Source organism: Gobio gobio (genome assembly GCF_949357685.1).
Source record: "Gobio gobio genome assembly, chromosome: 9".
NCBI lineage: Eukaryota > Metazoa > Chordata > Actinopteri > Cypriniformes > Gobionidae > Gobio > Gobio gobio.
Window position 1 is genome coordinate 48,640,093 of NC_137115.1, and position 21,147 is coordinate 48,661,239.

Sequence of the window (21,147 nt, forward strand, 5' to 3'; positions counted from 1 at the left end):
ATATATATATTATTATTAATAGTATATAATTTAACTAAAATGGCTTTAATTGGAATAAAATTATTGTTTTTTTTATTGTTTTTAAAAGTGTTTTGAGGTTTTTGATGGTTTTTAAGTCTACAAAAAATAAATATCATCAACTGTATATTAATTATATTTAATATTAATTGTATATCATTTGACTAAAATGGCTTTAATTGGAATACAATTATTATTATTATTTATTTTTTTAAGTGTTTTGATGTTTATGATGGTTTTTAAGTCTACAAAAAATAAATACCATCAACTGTATATTAATTATATTTAATATGAATTGTATATCATTTGACTAAAATGGCTTTAATTGGAATACAATTATTATTATTTAATTTTTTTTAAGTGTTTTGATGTTTATGATGGTTTTTAAGTCTACAAAAAATAAATACCATCAACTGTATATTAATTATATTTCATATGAATTGTATATCATTTGACTAAAATGGCTTTAATTGAATACAATTATTATTATTTAATTTTTTTTAAGTGTTTTGATGTTTATGGTGGTTTTTAAGTCTACAAAAAATAAATATCATCAACTGTATATTAATTATATTTAATATTAATTGTATATCATTTGACTAAAATGGCTTTAATTGGAATACAATTATTATTATTTTTTTTAAGTGTTTTGATGTTTATGATGGTTTTTAAGAGTACAAAAAATAAATACCATCAACTGTATATTAATTATATTTAATATTAATTGTATATGATTTGACTAAAATGGCTTTAATTGGAATACAATTATTGTTTTTTATTTTTTAAACAGTGTTTTGATGTTTATGATAGTTTTTAAATATAAATATATTTATTCAAGAATCTCGAGACTAACGATATATTTGATGCAATGCAACCCAATGTTCAAGACATGGTTACGGCCTTGATTTATACAGATCAATGGTAAGAGACAGAGCTTGTAATAAAACAAGAATCAGCATTGGCTTGGCTTTTCGGAGATGGCAAGAACTGAGGGATTTAAAATGTTGTAAAAGCGATGGCGTTTCTATTACTCAATGTAAGGTAAGGTTTTATATTGATAAATTGACATGCAATAGGTGAGTTCGACTTGAAGCGGCGCCACAATCTGTGTATGACCACACCGCTTTCCGTCGAACACACTTAATATCAATTGTAAAGGGTCATCTTCATTCACACAGTCACCCAGAGCCAAAACAAAACCAAAACAAATGTATTTTTGCAAAATGCATGCAGTTTTGTTACAGAGTGTACTTTTAAATAATAATATTCTAAGAAAATAAATAAAAGTCCCAAGACAATTATTTGTGAATTGAGTGTGACTTAAGTGTCCGTGTGCAACACTCAAGCTTACATCTCTATTATTTTTATTTGTGAGCATGTGTGTCATCTGTTGTTTGAATGATGCACGGTATGTTTGTGAGAGTGGTTGCTTGACAGCAAGTAATGGGAGCCCTTTTATGATTGGAAAATGATGCAATGACACATGACCGGTGGGAAAGATTGTTGACTGTTATGGGTAGGGTGTACAGACAGAGTGACATAGAGGGGGCTGTCCTAATTAAACCAGGGCCATGCTTCGAGCTTGTCTGAAGAGCTGTCATCAAGAACACTTGCATCAGATCACCGTGCACTTTCAGCAGACATAACATACTGGATGAATCTGCCTAGATTTACACACATTATCCCATTTCTATGTATGTCCACACATCTGATCAGTCAGTCGGAGTGTGAATTACAGGATCTCATGAAGCTGACAGATAAGGAATGATTAAAGAAAGATATATTTACAGTTTTGACCTGTGGGTGCAAGTTTTTGCTGTCTTTTTCTCGGACATTGCTTTCAAGTGGCTTCAGAGCAATGGCTAGTTGTGGAAAATGTGATGTGCTCTTGCGCCTATTTGTAGGCCTGCTATAAATAGTGTTCTGCTGGCAACACATGCTCTGCTGTGATTGACAATTATAGTGCTACTGGGACAGCAGGCTCCAAAGAACAGGCAAAGAAACATGCTAATGGTGAGTTCTTTAAGTGTTATACTGTAATATATTTTTGTCAAGCAATTCAAAGTCAGTCGGTATATATGTGTTGGCTCGAAATCCAATACAAATTAACTTGTTTGACCAAATTAAAACTAACAAACACCAGTTCCTATTTATAACTTCTCTGTTCAAATGGTCTGCTTGTTGAGACTAGTTGTCCTCAAAACAGAATGGTTCTTTCCAAACTATATTTTAAAATTGTTGGTACACTTTTTAAAGTGTTGGTATTTCTCGATTTGAATTGATTTGTATTTTTTCCCTCTTTTCGGTAGCTCTCCGGTTAGTTACAAAGTGGAACTCTACATTTTGGTTCCAAAAGCCGTGCGGAGAAAGCCTCAATTTTATTCTACAGAAATACTGAAACCCCACTTAAAGAGGCTGGTGGGCTTTTTTGGACTTTTGAAACTATTTGTTTTGGACAATGACATCCAGGAGGCCCATGACCCGCTCTTACTCTGGAAATGGGAGAACGGGAAGCCAAAATGGGGAGGATGTCTCGTCGTCAAACGGAAGATCCGAGAGCCGCAACTACCTCTCCAACGTTAGGCCTGAAAACAGGTAAAATATTGATATGCTCAGTGTTTGTTCTGCCTTATTTGTTTGTGAAAATTGTAAAAAAAATCTGTCTACTTGGGGTCATAATATTCCATACCTCCAGTTTGGATGTTAATTTTGAGGTTCATGGTTTTTAAGTCTAGAGAAATAAATATAATTAAATGTATATTATTTATGTATAATATTAATAGTATATAATTTGACAAAAATGGCTTTAATTGGAATACAATTATAGTTTTTCTATGGTTAATGGTGGTTTTTAAGTCTAGAGAAATAAATATAATTAAATGTATATTATTTATATATAATATTAATAGTATATAGTTTGACAAAAAATGGCTTTAATTGGAATACAATTATTGTTTTTTATTGTTTTTTAAGTGTTTTGAGGTTTATGGTGGTTTTTAAGTCTACAAAAAATAAATATCATCAACTGTAGATTAATTATATTTAATATTAATTGTATATAATTTGACTAAAATTGCTTTAATTGGAATACAATTATTGTTTTTTTATTGTTTTTAAGTGTTTTGAGGTTTATGATGGTTTTTAAGTCTACAAAAAACAAATATCATCAACTGTAGATTAATTATATTTAATATTGTTTGACTAAAATGGCTTTAATTGGAATACAATTATTGTTTTTTATTTTTAAAAAGTGGTTTGAGGTTTATGATGGTTTTTAAGTTTAGAGAAATAAATATTATGAAATGTATATTATTTATATATATAATATTAATAGTGTATAATTTGACTAAAAATTGCTTTAATTGGAATACAATTAGTTTTTTTATTGTTTTTTAAGTGTTTTGAGGTTTATGATGTTTTTTAAGTCTACAAATAATAGATATCATCAACTGTATATTAATTATATTCAATATTAATTGTATATAATTTGACTAAAATGGCTTTAATTGGAATACAATTATTGTTTTTTATTGTTAAAAAATGTTTTGAGGATTATTATGGTTTTAAGTCTAGAGAAATAAATATCATACAATTTATATTAATTATATATAATATTAATAGTATATAATTTGATTAAAAATGGCTTTAATTGGAACAATTATATATATATTTTTTTATGTTTGCAACTTCTGCCTTTTCTGATACTTGTTTTACTAAATGAGATGTCATTTTCGCAAATAGTCATTTGAATGCAATCACAAAATCTGTTTGTCATCAGTGTAATGGTTTTGTTATTGCTGAAATACTGACGTAAGTGTGGTTACCACATTGGTTGTATTGTGTTTGCTCAACTACGGTTATGCCAGAAGAGACCACAACATTCTCACCATTAGCAACAGCATTTACTGTATGACTGCATTACAGTTGCTCCTGGCTGTGATTAAAATCAGGGTCACACAGTTAATGTCCGTAGTTTAGATATTCTTGTCTGATGAGTGTCCCTTTGATTTGCTTCTTTTCTAAATAGCTTTTCAACTCACAGTTATTCAAACTACAGGCCGTCGAGGTAATAAAAGCTTCTCAAAAGGTCAATCCTAAACTAACTACACTTCAGATAACAATTTCTGTTCCCCAACATGCCTTTTTTTTCCCCTTTGGTTTGTTTTACAATCTCAGAAATACCCAATTTGCATTTGATTTGCAGCGTGATTATGACATTATTGTGCTCGATGTACAAATCTTTCAATCCTCCAAACCCACCCACCCAAATAACCACAGTATATTGTGCATGGAAAAATGCACTAAAAATGTTTCCAAAATGTTTTACGTTATCAGGCTAAAATAATATCCTCTCACCCTGTTAATACCCTGCAGCCTCTCCTCCCAGTGACACCAATAATGATAATTTTATATTATACTACTGATATTAATTATACACTTTTATGTCAATGCAATCTCCCTGCTGTAGATATTGCTAATTCTTTTATTGATTCATATAGTAATGGTTGGAATAATGTTATATAATGCATACTTGCTTGTCTTATGTTATATATGCTGATTGTTGAGTTGACACTCTGTATCTCCCATCTCCAGGAGTACATTATGTACCGTCATGGCTCATTTGACTGAAGAGACCCAGCCAAGTTTTGAAACCACCATAAAATCAAAGGCAGTGTCAGAATCGTGCAATGTCAAATTCTCTTGTGTGGTCACAGGTATGTTTTTTTAACTTATGATTATGAAAATAAATGTTACGTTTAAAACATGAAAACCGTATATATGATATGTTAAAGACCTTTCAGTATATATTGTTTGGTGTCTGAGTCTGAGGCTCTGTTTGGTATTAAGATGGTCAATCGGATCACAAGTAGACGAGGGAGACACATTCACGTTTACACCCGGTGTTTTATTCCGTCTCTTTTGTCCACTTTCAACCACTTCTGTCCTGTTTTCTTTGAGGGGAGGGTCAATGGGCGGGTAACCGTATGTGTTTTTTCAGATCTTTTGATTTAATGGACGAAATAAGCTCATGCAATTTACAAATAAACGTGACCGGAGCTCTGAATGTGCTTGGTACGTTTTTTGTCTCGAAACCAAATTTGTGTCGACAAAGTTTAAATCCCGTCTGGCTAGCGTGCTTCCCATAATGTTTACGTATTCAATCAGTAGGCGGTCTTTTGTGGCTGTTGGCACGCATTCGACCACATGACCGTTTACACTACAAAAGCAATCCAGATTAATCCATTTTTGACTACCTCTGGAAGTGGTCGAAAGTGGAAGAGCTCAAAACATATTTAGCGTCGTCTACTTGTGATCAGATCGACCAAAATAAATCTTAATACCAGATGTAAACAGGGCCTGAGTGTCTGAATGGTTCTCAAATAAAATTGTAAACAATTATAAAAGATTTTCTGGGTTTAATAAATGTTGTTTTTACTGTTTCCAATGAATAAGCGCAAACCTTAACTTTACACACATTTCCACCAGGTTATCCGGCTCCTGAGCTGACCTGGTACAAAGATGACATGGAGTTAGATCGATATTGTGGCCTTCCCAAATATGAAATATTTCGCAATGGCAAAATTCACACACTGCACATCTACAAGTATGTTTCCTGATTCAGACTAAACAGCTATTTTTCTTCGTATATCTTCACATTTCTAAAGCAACACAACTCCTATTGGATTCTTTGGGCCAGATTTACTAAACAGGGCAAATTAGCGTGCAAGCACAATTCCAAAAAAGCTCAGATGGAGTGGAAATTCTGCGCATGATCTACTGACGACGTGCAAGTTAAAGAACACAGACACAGCCGGATCATTTCCAATATGACCAACGCAATCTATCAAGAGCAGCGCAAATTAGCGGCTGGTTTAAGACATGCTTTTTTGGCGGTAAATAACGGCGCAGATATCAGAAAATTGACTAGTGCAAACCTTAGTAAACCACCTTGTGTGATTCCTTTATAGACTCTTCTCCCATAAATGATGCTTCTGAAAGGGAGACTCATTGAGACCCAAATGCATATGCAATAAGGTCAGTCGCAAAAATAACCCTGTCCACGTGTAACCCCTCCTGTTCAAAGCACCCCGCTCCACCGGCATGAGAGTCGGACGCTCTAACAAGGAGGCTAAAGGCTGCAACCCCTAGCGTCAATCGCTAGAGCATCTCTCCGAGATCAGAGGAGTGAGGTTTTCTCACACAGCAACTACAAGCTGGCCTCCGTTACACTCACCCCCCTAAACCTCACTCCCATCCGGGTCACGGCACCAATGTAACCCCTCCTGTTCGAACCACCCACTCCAAGCAGGACTCGAACCCGGGTCCGCCGGCATGAGAGTCGGATGCTCTAACAAGGAGACTAAAGGGGTCTCTTGAGATCAGAGGAGTGAGGTTTACTCACACAGCAACTACTAGCTGGCCTCCGTTACACATGCCTAATTTTTCACGGTGTCTTCAGTAAATCCTGACAGTAGTTTTTTTAAATGAGGGTTTGCACTGGCTCAAACTGTTAGTAAATCTGGCCCTTGGTTTCAATACATTGAATGACATTACACCCAAATCAATGCTTTTATGGTTTTAATAGTGACTACACAATGACTATAACTACATTTGCTTCGTTCGGCAGCTGTACAGAAGATGATGCAGCCATTTATCAGGCCTCAGCGAGGAACAGTAAGGGCATCGTCTCCTGTTCCGGGGTACTGGAGGTGGGGACCATGAGCGAGTACATGATCCACCAAAGGTTCTTCGGCAAACTGAAACAGAAGGCTGAGAACAAGCGGCGAGAGCTGGAAGAGAGTCGACGTCGGGGTAAGGAGAACATCCAGAAGGAACAATTAAATGTGATTAACCAGGAACGCATACTAAGGAAGCATCGGACTCCTGCTGGGAACGAGCCCCCTTTGAGCTCTTCTCCCACAACCCAGGATGGAGAGGAGAATGTAAAAGAACAGCCTGCACTCATAGACAAAAAGTCTGATAACGTCTTGGCACAGGCTTCTGTAGGAACCACAGAGATGAAAACAGAGAATGGCAATGAGAAAATCAGCCGTATCTGCGATCCAATGGAGGTGTTCACCACGAAGCAGTCCACCAAAACGAAACCAGACGAAAAGATGCAGTGTATTACCAATGGATTTGATGAGGTGGGTATTATTACGCCCACCCAGAGCAACAGGAAACAAGAAGATGTTAATGAAGGAATGAGCCTGGCAAAATACTTAGCTGAGTCTGTGAAGTCTCAGGCGGCTAAGGAACATCAGAGTTCTGAGAACATGGATGTCGATGTCAGTCCTGTCCAAGGAGAAAAAGAGCTGGAGAAGGAACGAGAAAGATTAAAAGAAGAGGAGAGGGACCGATCAAGAGAAATCGAGCGGGAGAAAGAGCGAGAGAGAGCCAAAGAAAGAAAACGAGAGAAATTTAGGCAAACAGAACAAGAACAAAGAGCTTCAACCAAAGCCACGTCACACAAAGAGCCGGAACCGCAACACAAGTCAGCTCTAACCTCCGTTCTTCACTCCTTAAAGGACATGTTCTTCGGCAAAAGCAAGAAGCCTACAGAGACATCAGAAACCACATGGAGAGCTAGTGAAGTGGTCATAGAAAAAGAAATTCCACACCTCCCTCCCTCCCAAACACCTCCTCAAGAGGTGTCCTCCGAACAGGAAGCACCAAAGCTGGTCCAGGAATCATCTCAAACGACGGACTTGGAAGTAAAAAGAAAGTCTTTACAACAAACACAAGATTCAACCACCCCCAATGATATCATAAACTCTAATTCAACTGAATTTCATGCAAACAAACCTGAGGATGCGTCTTCCACCCCTGAAATACACCTTGAGAGCATTGAAGCAACACTCAGACTTTCTGTAAAGCAGAAGGAGATGCCGAAGGAGATGCCAAAGGAGGTGAGCAGTCCAGAGGAGGTCCCGCAGATTTCTCATTCGCTGTTTTTCAAGGTGAGTTCATCGCACTTCTCATTTTACAACCTGCCGGTTTTGTCCATCTAGTGCAATGCTTCCTGCAGCACAGCACATGGGAGCTATTTATAGATAGTACATTTGTGCAGCAAGACTTGAGTTTAATTATACCAGTCCATGGCCAAGATGATGACACAAACTATACCCAAGAGAACACAGTAGGCAGCTTTGAGGTTGTTTGATCTTTGACTTTATCATGTAAGGATTCAGGGAGTCAGCAATGTTCTTATATAGACTATTTTGTGAGCAAAACTGCAACATCAGTGTTTGGGGTATAGGAAAGAAAGTAGGGTCTAAAGTCTATGGTAATGCTTTTCTAAATAAATACAATATTTATTACAATGTTGGGTTACACTTTATTTGATAACACTTTATTTTAAAGTGCCCTTGTTACACGTTACATATAGTTACTATAGTAATAACAGTAAATCTTGCATAATTACAATGAACTACCCCTAAACCTAACCCTAACTCTATAGTAAGTACATGTAGTTAATTAATATTACTCAGTACTTAAATATATAATTACACTGTAGCAATGATACCTTAAAATAAAGTGTAACCCTTTATTTTAAGGTAACAGTTACATTGTACTTACTCAAATAAGTACTGAGTAATATTAATTAACTACATACTTACTATAGAGTTAGGGTTAGGTTTAGGGGTAGTTCATTGTAATTATGCAAGATTTACTGTTATTACGATAGTAAGTACATGTAGTAACATCTAACTATGTCACCTTAAAATAAAGTATTACCTATTGTATTGTAAAATATTATATTATCAGCATAACAGTTCTGTCTTTTTTTTCCATTTTTTAATTTTGGACTCGCATTACCATTCAAAGGTTTGGGGTGGGTATGATATTTTTTCTCATGCTCACTAAGGCTGCATGTATTTGATAAAAAATACTGTAAAAACAATAATATTGTGAAATATTATTGCAATTGTCTATTTAAATATATATAAAAAAGTGTAATTTATTCCTGTGATGGTAAAGCTGAATTTCCAGCATCATTAATCCAGTCTTCAGTGTCACATGATCCTTCAGAAATCATTCTAATATGCTGATTCGGGGTTCAAGTAACATTTCTTATTATTATCGATGTTGAAAACTAATATAACCATGATGCTTTTTCAGGATTCTTTGATGAATATAAAGTTATAAAACACAGCATTTATTTGAAATATAAATATTTTGTAACAATGTGTCTGTACTGTCACTTTTGATGTCCTTTTCTTACTTAGTATTTTTGTCAAAGCTATCTTCCAGTGGGGTAAGAAAAATAATCAACAGGCATAGTTCAAATGACTCTGTACGCAATTGGATAGTCCTTCAACCAATCAGACCAACAATCCAGGTGACGTACTTGGCAGAGCGGTCGGTAGTAAGGCAAACACATCCTTCTTTTGTAGGAATTATTCCAGGGAAAGTTTCTGTTCTGTTTTCAAAGAAAACTTGCCTTTGAAATCTTTTAAAACAGCAGTGACAGCGGCATCAACAGGTTGTTGCGCTTCAGTGGCCGCCATGTTGAATGTAAACAAAATGCTGCTTGCCGGCGCTTCACTCGTCATTGTGTTAAACCCAGTGGTAAGCCAGTTTGTGATCGGTCCCCGCAGATTTGTAACGGAAGCAGGATAGAAATATGTACAGGTTTCCAGCCTGAGCTGTAGGGCGAAATCAAATTGCCTGCAGATCTATAGTTGGACTGCAACAAGACAAAAACAATTTTTTTGCAGTAATCAATTTGATAGATTCTTGTGTATAGTAGTGCTAGTAGTGTATAAACCCAAACACAACTCAGTCACATGGAAATATTCATCTGTGCTCTGCTTTTGTCTCATTTCGGTTCTCCTGAAACTTTGAATAAGGCCTGCTGTCTCTTTAAAATCAATCAATAATGCTCAGAGTGAGTCAAACTGGCTGGATTTCAGCTTAGTTTGAATGTGAGTTCCCATGTGTCAGCAGCATTGACAACAGTTTTAAATTATTTAATGTGACGTACTTCCAAAAAATGTGGTGGAATTTTTTTTTCTCCTTATAATTGACATTAAATCATGCATGCATTAAGAAAGCAAGCAGGGTCCACGCCATACTCATGTTGACTTTAAATGGACGTGTTTTAATGTTAGTACAGGTCAGGACATGAGCAATGACAGTTGCTGGACACTAAGACAAGAAGACAAACCTCTTCACATTTTCCAGATTCTTTGGTTCCCTGTGTCTTAAAATAAACCTGTCTCTAATCTGTGCGCAGAGAAGCCATACCATACAAAGAATAATTGTCAGTTAAACTCGTATACATTATGTCAGAGAAACAAAAGTCAGCTGACAGTTCTGGTCTTTGAAATAAGGATTCTACACCATTACTCAAAATTTTCCACTTGCATGTAAAACCTTTATCTCTGTGTGGAAAATAGATGCCCGAGATGGCGATTATTAATTTAGATTTAGATTTTAGTTGTGTTTCCTTACAAAAACATGTTTACTTATAACCATAGAAAGTAGTCAAGCTTCTTTCTTGGCAAGAATATGCACATGGCAGGGGTTCTGTTAGCCCTCACATGATTTATGAAATGCCATGACTGATGATTACAGAGAAATGAGGCTGTTAGAAAGGCATGTGGAACCACAGCGATTGCATCATCGCTTAAAAGCAGACACGGCTAAACGCTAATAACCGTTCACGTTTGTTAGTCAACAAGGTGAATGTCACCTTTAATTCATTGACGTGCTCTACAGTCTCAGACAGGACAAGCATGTGATCGCTCTGCACCTGGCATGCGACATATATTCAGCTGTTTTATTTCCTATGTAAAGTGGAAGTGCAACCTAGCGTCTCGTGGGAAGTTAATGTTAGTTGTTGTGGTGTGTCAGTTAGAGGAACCCTGCACATTATTCTGAACCCTATGTGTTTGAATCACAACAGAGGAACGTCTGTTCAAAGAAAGTTGTTGTAGGCACGGTCTATAATGTGATAAGCTACTTCTGTCAATACTGAAAATGTCACTTAATTATTTTTTTCTTTTTTTACAGTTAAATGTTTTCGCAGTCATAACATTCTAACATTGTAAACTGATTACGTTATATAATGATTGTATCATAAGTTTATATAGGTAAAGTCAGCATGGGAAAAAAATTGATATTCACCCTATATTTTATAAATGCATGTTATTGATCTTATTGTAAACAATGCATCCATTTATTTGTTTTTATTATTTTGATGTCATAATTGGATCACATCTCAAAATCCAATCAACCATCAATGTATAGAACCAAGTCCCCGTCCTACATTTTTTCTTTTCCGATAATCTACTATTCATAGCAATGCGAAAGATCTGTTCCATTTCATTGTGACTTTAAAGGGACAGTTATCCCAAAAATTAACATTATCCCATAATTTACTCACCCTCACACCATCCTAGGTGTATATGACGTTCTTCATTCAGACGAATACAATCGGATATCTAAATAAAAAATGTCCTGGCTAATCCAAGCATTATATTGGGAGCCCAAAATTTGAAGCCCAAAAAAATGTATCCATCCATTATAAAAGTACTCCACATGGCTCCAGGGGGTTAAAGCTGCACTATGTAACTTTTCCGTCCACTAGAGGTCGCCTATTCAAAACAAATGCATAATTTGATGACGCCACGTTTGAGCGCAGAATCTTGGGACATGTGGTCTTCACCTCACAGCCGGTGGAAGAGAATTGAGATAGGACTCGGGCAGAAATCATGTTCATGGATGCGATTATTAACGTTACTGTAGTATTAAGCAGAGCAGGACCGAGTGTTGTGGAGCTGAGCAAGGCCACTGGAGCGATTGTTAATAAGAAGAGCAGAACACACGCCTCGTGAGCAGCGGGACTTTTATTATTGCATAGTCGTCGGCGGGACTTTTATTATGCCACAGTCGCCGGCGGGACTTTTATTATGCCACAATCGCCGGTGCCACTTCCGCTTTTCCAGGTCATGAGTATGAGGTAACACAGCTCAGTTTATCATATTAGATACATCTGAGTGTGTTGAAAATTATGTTATGACATTACTCTGTGCGTACACTCGACGGCTGCTATAACACTGCAGTGAGAGTAAAGCTTTTCTGCAAAATAAAACCGGAAACCGAGGGTAATGCAGATATGACGCAATCGACAGGCGATTCACTCACACATCCCTGTTCCTTGGTTAAAATAGCAATTTTCTCACGATTTACAAAGAGTTGGAAACATTTGGGATATTGTAAATACTCAACTCAACAAATTATATCACACTGGCCTTGTGATTTTTTTATATTTTACTGCAAACATTTTACATACTGCACCTTTAATAAAGGCCTTGCCTTCTAAAGCGAATCGATGGGTTTGTGTAAGAAAAATAATAAGATTTAACACGTTATAAAGTAAAATATCTATTCAATGTACGAAGAAAGTGTAACACCTCTCTCAGCTCAAAACGCTCACGCTACGTCCGACGACATACGTCGCGGCAGTTGTGATTATTCTTTAAGTTGAATACGGAAGGCGGTCTGGCGGAAGCTAGATATTTTACTTTATAACGTGTTAAATATGGATTTTTTCCCGTGTGGAGTACTTTTATATGGATGCACTTTTTTGGACTTCAAATTTTGGGCTGCCATTCACTGCCATTATAATGCTTGGAACTCTTTTTTTAATATAACTCCAATTGTATTCATCTGAAAGAAGCTACATATACACCTAGGATGGCTTAAGCGTGAGTTAATCATGGAGGAATTTTTGGGTGAACTATCCCTTTAAGGCTCTACCTAAGGCTTACAAAAACAACTGTTCTTACTAAATTAGGAGATGAACACAGAAAAAAAGCATTCAGGCAGTTGCTACTAGTGGCACCAAATGGAATTGCAATCTGTTTGTTTGCACTGGGTCATATGTAACAACATTGGCTCAACCAATAGTGTGAGTTTGGAGGCGGGGCTACTAGTCTGTCTGATCAATTTGTTTGAAAACAAATTTTGACATTTCCGTTAGGTGCTAGTAGTGGGACAAAAATTACACGCTTCACCTTTAAGATAGCTCACCATGATATAAGCTCACCATGATTTTGCCAAGTAAGATCACCATAATTTAGTCATAACCCTATCCTTATCCCTAAACCTAACCCTACCCATTACTTCTCCCTAAAATCAAAGGGTAAATAACACTGATGTAGAAGCCTGGTTGTAAGCCTAAATTTGAGATAAACTATAAACTTGTCCCTCAAATCTGATTGGCAGATTGGAACTTTGTTCCATGGTCAACAAAGATGTTCCAGGAACAAGTTGTACTTGGTAAAATCACGTTCACTATATTACATCACTTCAGACAAGAAATAAAGGAATTGTGAGAAAAAGAAGAAAAAAAACATTCTAGGCTAGAATGTTATTCATTGTATTCAATTCAAAACATGGGCATCATTAATTATGTAAAATACATCATTTATTATGTATATACTTAAAACCCAGTGATAAGTGCTTTTTAAACATTGCTAATGTGGCTTTATGGTGAAAGTCATATCAAATGTCACTAGATAGGGGCGTTGTCAAGTTGACCTGACGGGTCATAAATATTATGTTGTTTTTCCTCCTAGTACATGGAAAGTTGCACAAGATTGGTAGTACAAATGTGTATATTGTTTCAAATATAACAGCTTAAAAAACAAGTGAACAAACAGACTGACAATAAATAGTTACCGTGTGTCCTTATTGAATAAATACATAAACATTATATCAAGAACATAGTTGTTGTTGTTGTTGTTGTTTTATATATATCTTTTATATTGATTGAAATCTAAGCTTTTGCAAAAACACCTGCCTCAGGCATTGATTGTATTATTTTAGAAGCATACTGTATGAATCCAAACATAAGAGGGACAAGTTACTCTTATTTTTGGAAATTACTATCCCATACGCTGTACAAAGTGATCGGTTGCCTTTTCTTGAAAAAGTGCTTTAAAATGATTAAGGAATAAACATGTGTAATTGAAAAAAATTTAGTTTTTGTGAACTTTGAAGTTAATTTACTCACCTGGTTTCCCCACTTTTTTTAAGTTAAGTCAACTGATCACTTTTTACAGTGAAAATGTAAGCCTAGTCCCAGACTAAAATGCATGTTTGAGCTGTGTTAATGAAAGCAACTTGCACTGGCATAACTTAAAATATGTCACCGTCATTGTTTTGTCTCAAGATGCAAACCAGTATCTTATTATAAGGCACATTTATAAAAGCTCCTTAAATCCTTGTCCTAATTGAACTAAGGTCTAATCTAAGTTCTAATGCATGCCAAGAGGATTAATTAAAACTGTACAATATATGCAGTGCATTCAGTGTTACGAGGCCAACATGTTAAATATTTAACAAGCAACCGTTTATGTCTCAAGGCTACAGATGACTATACTAAACCCAGCGCCACTGGTGTTCCTGCATCTGTGGACTTGCCCAATCCTCCACACGAGACCGAAAGGCTGGAATTTACCTATCCTGTGGATGAGGTCATGCGAGGTGCTGAGGAAATGCATATTTTAGAGGAACAGGAGGGCTCAGCTGCCCCCCTGACAGACCTGGAAAGCATGCAATGTTGTGAGAGCCAGCCAGAGTCTCCGCTTTCACAGCTTGCCGACTTTGTCCCTACCCAAGTGCACACTGAGTCCCAGTCAGTGGAGATAAGGGTAGAAGAGAGCAAAGAGCCGCGCGAGTCAAATGAGAAAGTAATTCCTCATATGGAGGAGGAAAGTGTTATGAAAACGCTAGAGGGAGGTTCCCTGACAGAGAAAAATAAAGAGGAGATGGATGGTGCAATAGAAAGGAAATCTTTCTCTGCAGGGGAAAATGAGTCGGAGAGTGACTTTGTCATAAAAGAGTCAGTCCTTCCTGTAGTTGTAGTGAGTGAAAAAGAATATGAAATTAATGATCAAAATTCATTGTCCCCAGCATCGGGTCTAAGTCAAGAAGGGGATTCTGTCGCTCTTGTATCTAAGAGTGCAATGGGAATTGATTTGATACCAGATGAAAAATCTATTCTAGCAGTAAATGTTAGTTTCACAGATAATAAAGGAGTTGCAGCTGACTCTGCTACAGTGGATGACTTTAATACGAAGGAAGACAAGAATGATAAAAGCATTCCAAGTCAGAGCAGGAGGGCTGAAGAGAAGGGAAAAGATACTGGTGGAGATAAGATTGAGAAAAGCATTGAAGAGAGGGAGGATAAGGAAAAGGGCAATGTTAATGTTGAAAAACTGAAGATTGACTCCAGTCAACAAAAGAAAGATGATGTCAAGCGAAACAAGAATGTTGTTCCGGAGAAAGAAGCGTCTATTGTGAATCCAGAGATGGAAATCCCCAAAAGTACAAGACGAGGTGAGACTGAGGTTATGGAAACTCAATCGAGGCCATACAAAATAGATAAACCAAAACTCCTAACGAAAACTCAAGCCGAGAGACGATTAACAGAGAAGGACCAAGCGGCAGTCCAACCAATTATAATACTCCCCGATACAAGAGAAACCGTCATCAAAAATGTGGCAAAGAAAAGATCCATGCCACTCATCCCAGAAATCAAGGTCACGTTGCCGGAGAGAGTCAAACGTGAAGAACCTGTTAATGCGCCAAGAAGTGAAATGCTGAAATTAGAGCCTGAGCGAGTTATGCAACCTCTAACACAAGAGGTTGCACAGATATTTCGAGAAAAGGAAAGACCGATGGATGAAGCAACAAGAGCAGCAGGTGAATCAGCTTCCAACGGTGCCTTAGTTATTCCAGACCTTTTGGGTGTGACAAGGAACACCCCATCATCACCTTCTGTGGAGAGAAAACAGGAAGTTAAACCACAAAATCTAGAAGCAAGAGTGAGAAGTGGAGAAGAGCAAGGACGTATCAACACCGGGTGGGGCAGGGAAGATGACAATAATATCCCTATAATCAACATAGCTTGTGCTGATGATAACGCAACCACCGTTAAACGAGAGCAGACACACTCACAGCCCCCACTTCCTGGCATAGTAATCTCACAAGATATTCCTCCCATTTCTGTCACAAATGCAGAAAGACGTATCGACAACAAAAAAGATGACTCCGAGACTTTATTTACGCTGCTGAAGAGTGAAAGCGACCAACATGGCCCAGCTCCTACGACTGAGAAGCCAAGAGAGCAACTCATGTCTCAACTGAGTCCTGATATGTCTACAAAAACTCCTAGTATTACTAACCAAGACCCAGACAGAGTTCCTCAACCTAAAGACTCTGAAGCTGACAGGCTTCAAAGGGACAAACCTTCCATAGAGAAAATTAGCCTAACAACCCCTGTGGGACCTACGCTCCCTCCACTAAGTCCTGCTAGTTTGCGAAGGCTTATGGCAAAGAATAATCCAAACTTAGAGAATCAGGGGTCTTCCTCAGCGGCATCAGCAGATGGAAGTGAGAAGAAAGGAGAAGAGAGTGGAGGAAGCACACCCACATCCACGCTATCTTGTGAGAGCAGCCCCAAGATGAAGCGACGTGACAGTCTCACCTTAATACCCTCTGCCACTCCTGAGGAGCTGGCTTCTGGTGCTCGCCGCAAAATCTACCTTGCCAAAACCAAGTCTGAGGATGAGGGATCTGACACGCAGGGTAAGAGGGACAGTCCATATATGTCGCCCAGTCAGGCTCGCAGGGCAGCTTTCCTGCAACTTCAAAGTGGGCAGCAAACGCCTCCCACAGAAAGACGTTCACCGTTGCTGGCCCGCCGCAAGGCCACACTGGAGGTGCCGAAACCCAAGGAGGAGGTAGCAGAGGTGGCAGACAGCACAAAGACGGAAAGCAAACCAGCAGAAAAAGAGAAGTTGGACCCCTTCAAAGGTAGCACATATCTATTCTTACAGTGGTTGACTGTTCACAAATATCATGTTTAGTTCAGTTTTTCCAGCAGAAACCTACTGAAATTGTTTATATCATCTATTGAAAAGGTTGTTAGGAAGCAATAACACTTCTGTTAGTTGGCCAATCTTTACTGACCAAGGCTTGACATTAACTTTTTTACTCTGGTTTTCCAAAGTTATTTGCCACCCAGCGTTTTCACTGGCCACAATTTTTACATCGATACCATGGGGAAAAACTGCCATATAGATATTTTTAATATTATCTCATAATTTGGCAGCAGGTATATTAGGCTGCTGTCACTTTAAGAACTGATGCACGGATCCATTATACTGTTACACATTTACGTTCACTTAACGGGTTAGTTCACTCAAAAATTTAAATTAGCCCATGATTTACACACCGCTCTGTTTTTGAAGTCCATAAAAAATCATCATGATTTTAACGGTAAAAGACTGTAAAAATAGTTAGATGGTTAACAGAAAGTTTCCGTACTATATACAGTGACTAACCTTACATTTAATTTACAGTAAAATACCGTTAAATTTACAGTTTTTGGAAGTGAAAAAGAACACGTCATTGTGTCATTTACAGTGAAAAACTGTAAATTGACATTCCCAGAATTCCCTGCGTGACACTACGCATATGTATTTTTGTTGAAATAACTGTTTTGTCTTAGTTTGTTCGAATCAATTATGTACATTAGGGTTTTATGTTACATCTAATGTTGTTAAATTAATGTTTATTGCATTTTTAAAATTTCATGTGTGTTACCATGTTGGTGTTTGTGTGAATGACTGTGCACCTTCTATATTAGTATTGTCCTCTTAAAAGCTGCTTGTGATGAGCTTTGATTCATCACGTGATTCTCATCACCACTGTGATTGGTGCTTGTCAGTATCAAAGGTGCATAACAGATATGAGTATTTCAATAGGTCGGTAATTTAATATTATTTCAGTTAATGAAATAGGGTTTTTACAGTAATTTTTTTATAGTGTACACGTAGTTATTACAATATAAACCTTTAAATTATATGGTTTTGAACTGTAAAATAAACATTTTTTAACCGTAATTATTACATTATAAACCTTTAAATTATATGGAGATGTCCCATAAAACCTAAAATGTTACTGCCGTATTTTTTACAGTAAAGTTCTGGCAACCACAGCTGCCGTTTTTTTACCGTAAATTTAATGGGGATTTTTTTTTACAGTCAAGTCAAGTCAACTTTATTTATATAGCGCTTTTAACAATGTAGATTGTTTCAAAGCAGCTTTACAGTGTTAAACAGGAAAATAATGCAGCATAATTTTATTCAGCTGTATAGCCATTCTGGAAAAAACGCTGATGTCATCAGTTCATTTCAATTATCATACAGTGAAAGTGTGGGCTTTAGATCAATAATTCGATCAGTAATTTAGTTTAAATGGTTAATTTAGTTTATTATTTAGATTTATTTCGATGTTTAGTTGAAAAATTTAGTGTCCCCAACTGAGCACGCCAAGCCAGAGGCAACAGTGGCAAGGAAACCAAAACCCCATTAGGTGACCTAATGGAGAAAAATAAACCTTGGGAGAAACCAGGCTCAGTCGGGGTGCCAGTTCTCCTCTGGCCAATTAACAAACAGCGTATTATTATTATTATTCTGGCAGCTTTACAGCTCAGAGGTCATAATAGATCAGAATATTCGAGGGACCGGGGGCAACATGCTGGAGACGGGTTTATTGAGGATGATGTTGATTAAATAATTATTAAAGTGCAATATTCGAATGATCGGAGGCAACACGCCGGAGACGGGTTTATTGAGGATGACATATCCATCATAAGTGCTCCACACGGCTCCGGGGGGTTAATAAAGGCCTTCTGAAGTGAAGCGATGCGTTTGTGTAAGGAAAATATCCATATTTAAAACGTTATAAAGTAAAATTTCTAACTTCCGGCGGACCGTCTTCTGTATTCAACTTATGGAAAAAGTGTAGCACCCGCGCCTCTCGAAGTTCAAAATGCTTACGCTATGTCTGACGACATTGGACACCAGTTACGCTCGTCAGACGTAGCGTAAGCATTTTGAACTGCGAGGGACGTTTTCCGTAAGTTGAATACAGAAGAAATGAAAATGAGTATTGGAAGCGTTTAAAATATGTATTGCACTTTGTTTATTTTTTTCAGATGCCTTTTTAAAAGACTACAATTAAAAAAATGATATATAAAATTCAACCCACCAAAGTGGCTAGTAGGAGTGACTGCGTAACACACCACTACTGAAATCCACCGCATTTGGCGGGTGTTAATGTCAAGCCCTGCTGATAATCTATGCCAGAGGTGCCAGGTTCAAATGCTGGACAAGCCCCCAATTTATTTTACGACTCTAGTTTGGGACTAACACAAGAAGCTATCAAAATATGTGTATATGCCTGAATGCATGACGTTTATTTTTGTATGTGTTCTTCTACTTTCTAAGCAAGTGTTCTAATTTTGTACTGTTCAGACGTTATATTGTTGATATGGGGGAAGAGTTAAAACTAGAGAGTACATATCTTTACCTGGTTGCTTCTGTCGAGTTACCCCTGATCCTCTTTCCATTCAGCTCCTCAGGTTATCCGCAAGATTAGAGGAGAGCCCTTCTCAGATGCCTCGGGCCACTTGAAGCTGTGGTGCCAGTTTTTTAACATTCTTAGTGACTCCACCATCAAGTGGTTCAGAGATGAAGAGGAGATTTTGGAGTTGGAAAGACGGTAAATTCCTCTAGTTATTCAACACATTCTAAAATGTTAACCGTCAAGATGCATAATCTTAAAACAACAAGTAAAAGTTACTCTGTTAAAGGGTTAGTTCACCCAAAAATCTAATTTCTGTCATTAATTACTCACCCTCATGTCTTTCCTAACCTGTAAGACCTTCATTCATCTTCAGAACACAAATGAAGATATTTTTTATGAAATCCGAGAGCTCTCTGACCCCTCCATAGACAGTTTTTTGTTTTGTTTTCGCGCGCAAAAAGTATTTATATCGCTTCATAAAAATAAGGTTAAATCACTGGAGTCCCATGGACTATTTTAACAATGTTTTTAATACCTTTCTGGGCCTTGAAAGTGTTAATTAAATAGCTGTCTATGGAGGGGTCAGAGAGCTCTCGGATTTCATCAAAAATATCTTCATTTGTGTTCTGAAGACGAACGAAGGTCTTACGGGTTTGGAACGACATGAGTGTGAGTATTTAATGACAGAATATTCATATTTGGGTGAACTATCCCTTTTAATCAACAGATTATCTATATATGGAAAACTGCAACTGCAGTACACAAGAAATCCCACACATTATCATAGCTTGGAAATGTTTATTAAATAGCAATGTTTCGGTCCTTCCCGAAATGTTGCAATAAAGATCTAATAAAAATGTACAAGCCGTGACATTGTGCATTATCTACTTTTTTGTGTGGCCTAGCATAAGAGGCGTTTAATGCAGTAAACCTGCATTTATTTATTAAAAGTTATTAACAATATTGTTATCTTGTCATTCACTTATTTGTATTCGTCCATGAACTCTACAGCTGTGATTGGTGAGGCCCTGGTCAGACAGAGAGTGTGTAACCCAACACTGCTCAATTGCACCATCAGGGGATATTAAAATCTAAAAATGTTTCTCACAGTGCTGTATCAGCACATGATGCTGTACTCGCACGCATATACCCTCAAATGAGTCAACTGTGCTAGTGTTTGTTAGACACTGCCCTCATGTGGCTGTAAATTTGTGGCATTTCTTATTATATACATAGGCTATGGTGTGTTCAAGTCCTCCTGGGAAGTGTGTATTTACCAGTCGTGTTTGCGTCGTCAGGTGCGTTCAAGTCACCTTTCGTCTGACAAAAAGGCGTTAGGCTTACGTTTTTCAACTCTACTTCTAGAAAATTAAGAACATGTGCATCGGGTGTTTGCTTTTTAACGTTTTATTAATTTATGAAGCCACAGTAAACTGTTATATTATTGTCACGGGTGTGTGCAGGCAGGAAGACGAATACAGATGAATCAAATTCAAAACAAAGTTTAATTACAAATAATATCCAGGCAGGCAACAGCACAACACAACTTAACATAACGGTGTCCAGGACAAGGAGTGTAGGAGAAAGAACAACTTAAATGGTGTTAAAAACACAAACAAGATGATTAAACAGACACTGCTAAACTAAATGAACTCATGATGACGGTAACCAGGGAGACAGACGAGTGGCGGGAAACTGAACAAAGAAACATGTGACATATGAAAACAAACTGAAAGT

At 37.2% G+C, this 21,147-nt stretch overlaps 1 protein-coding gene across 3 annotated transcripts in view; it reads left to right on the top strand.

The window, feature by feature from the left end:
- The first annotated feature begins 1,602 nt into the window (after nt 1–1,602).
- The window catches only part of alpk3a (alpha-kinase 3a), a 28,522-nt gene continuing 8,977 nt past the window's right edge, over nt 1,603–21,147 (top strand). The window contains exons 1-8 of one of the 3 annotated variants that reach the window (XM_079824996.1): nt 1,603–2,031; nt 2,328–2,613; nt 4,046–4,084; nt 4,612–4,733; nt 5,506–5,623; nt 6,647–7,979; nt 14,397–16,851; nt 19,458–19,605. In XM_079824996.1, the coding sequence (XP_079681122.1) occupies nt 2,477–2,613; nt 4,046–4,084; nt 4,612–4,733; nt 5,506–5,623; nt 6,647–7,979; nt 14,397–16,851; nt 19,458–19,605 (4,352 nt within the window). In that variant the 5' untranslated portion in view covers nt 1,603–2,031; nt 2,328–2,476. Of the gene's footprint in view, nt 2,032–2,327; nt 2,614–4,045; nt 4,106–4,611; nt 4,734–5,505; nt 5,624–6,646; nt 7,980–14,396; nt 16,852–19,457; nt 19,606–21,147 lie in introns of all 3 variants that reach the window. The other 2 variants (XM_079824998.1, XM_079824997.1) reach the window with 2 other exon arrangements.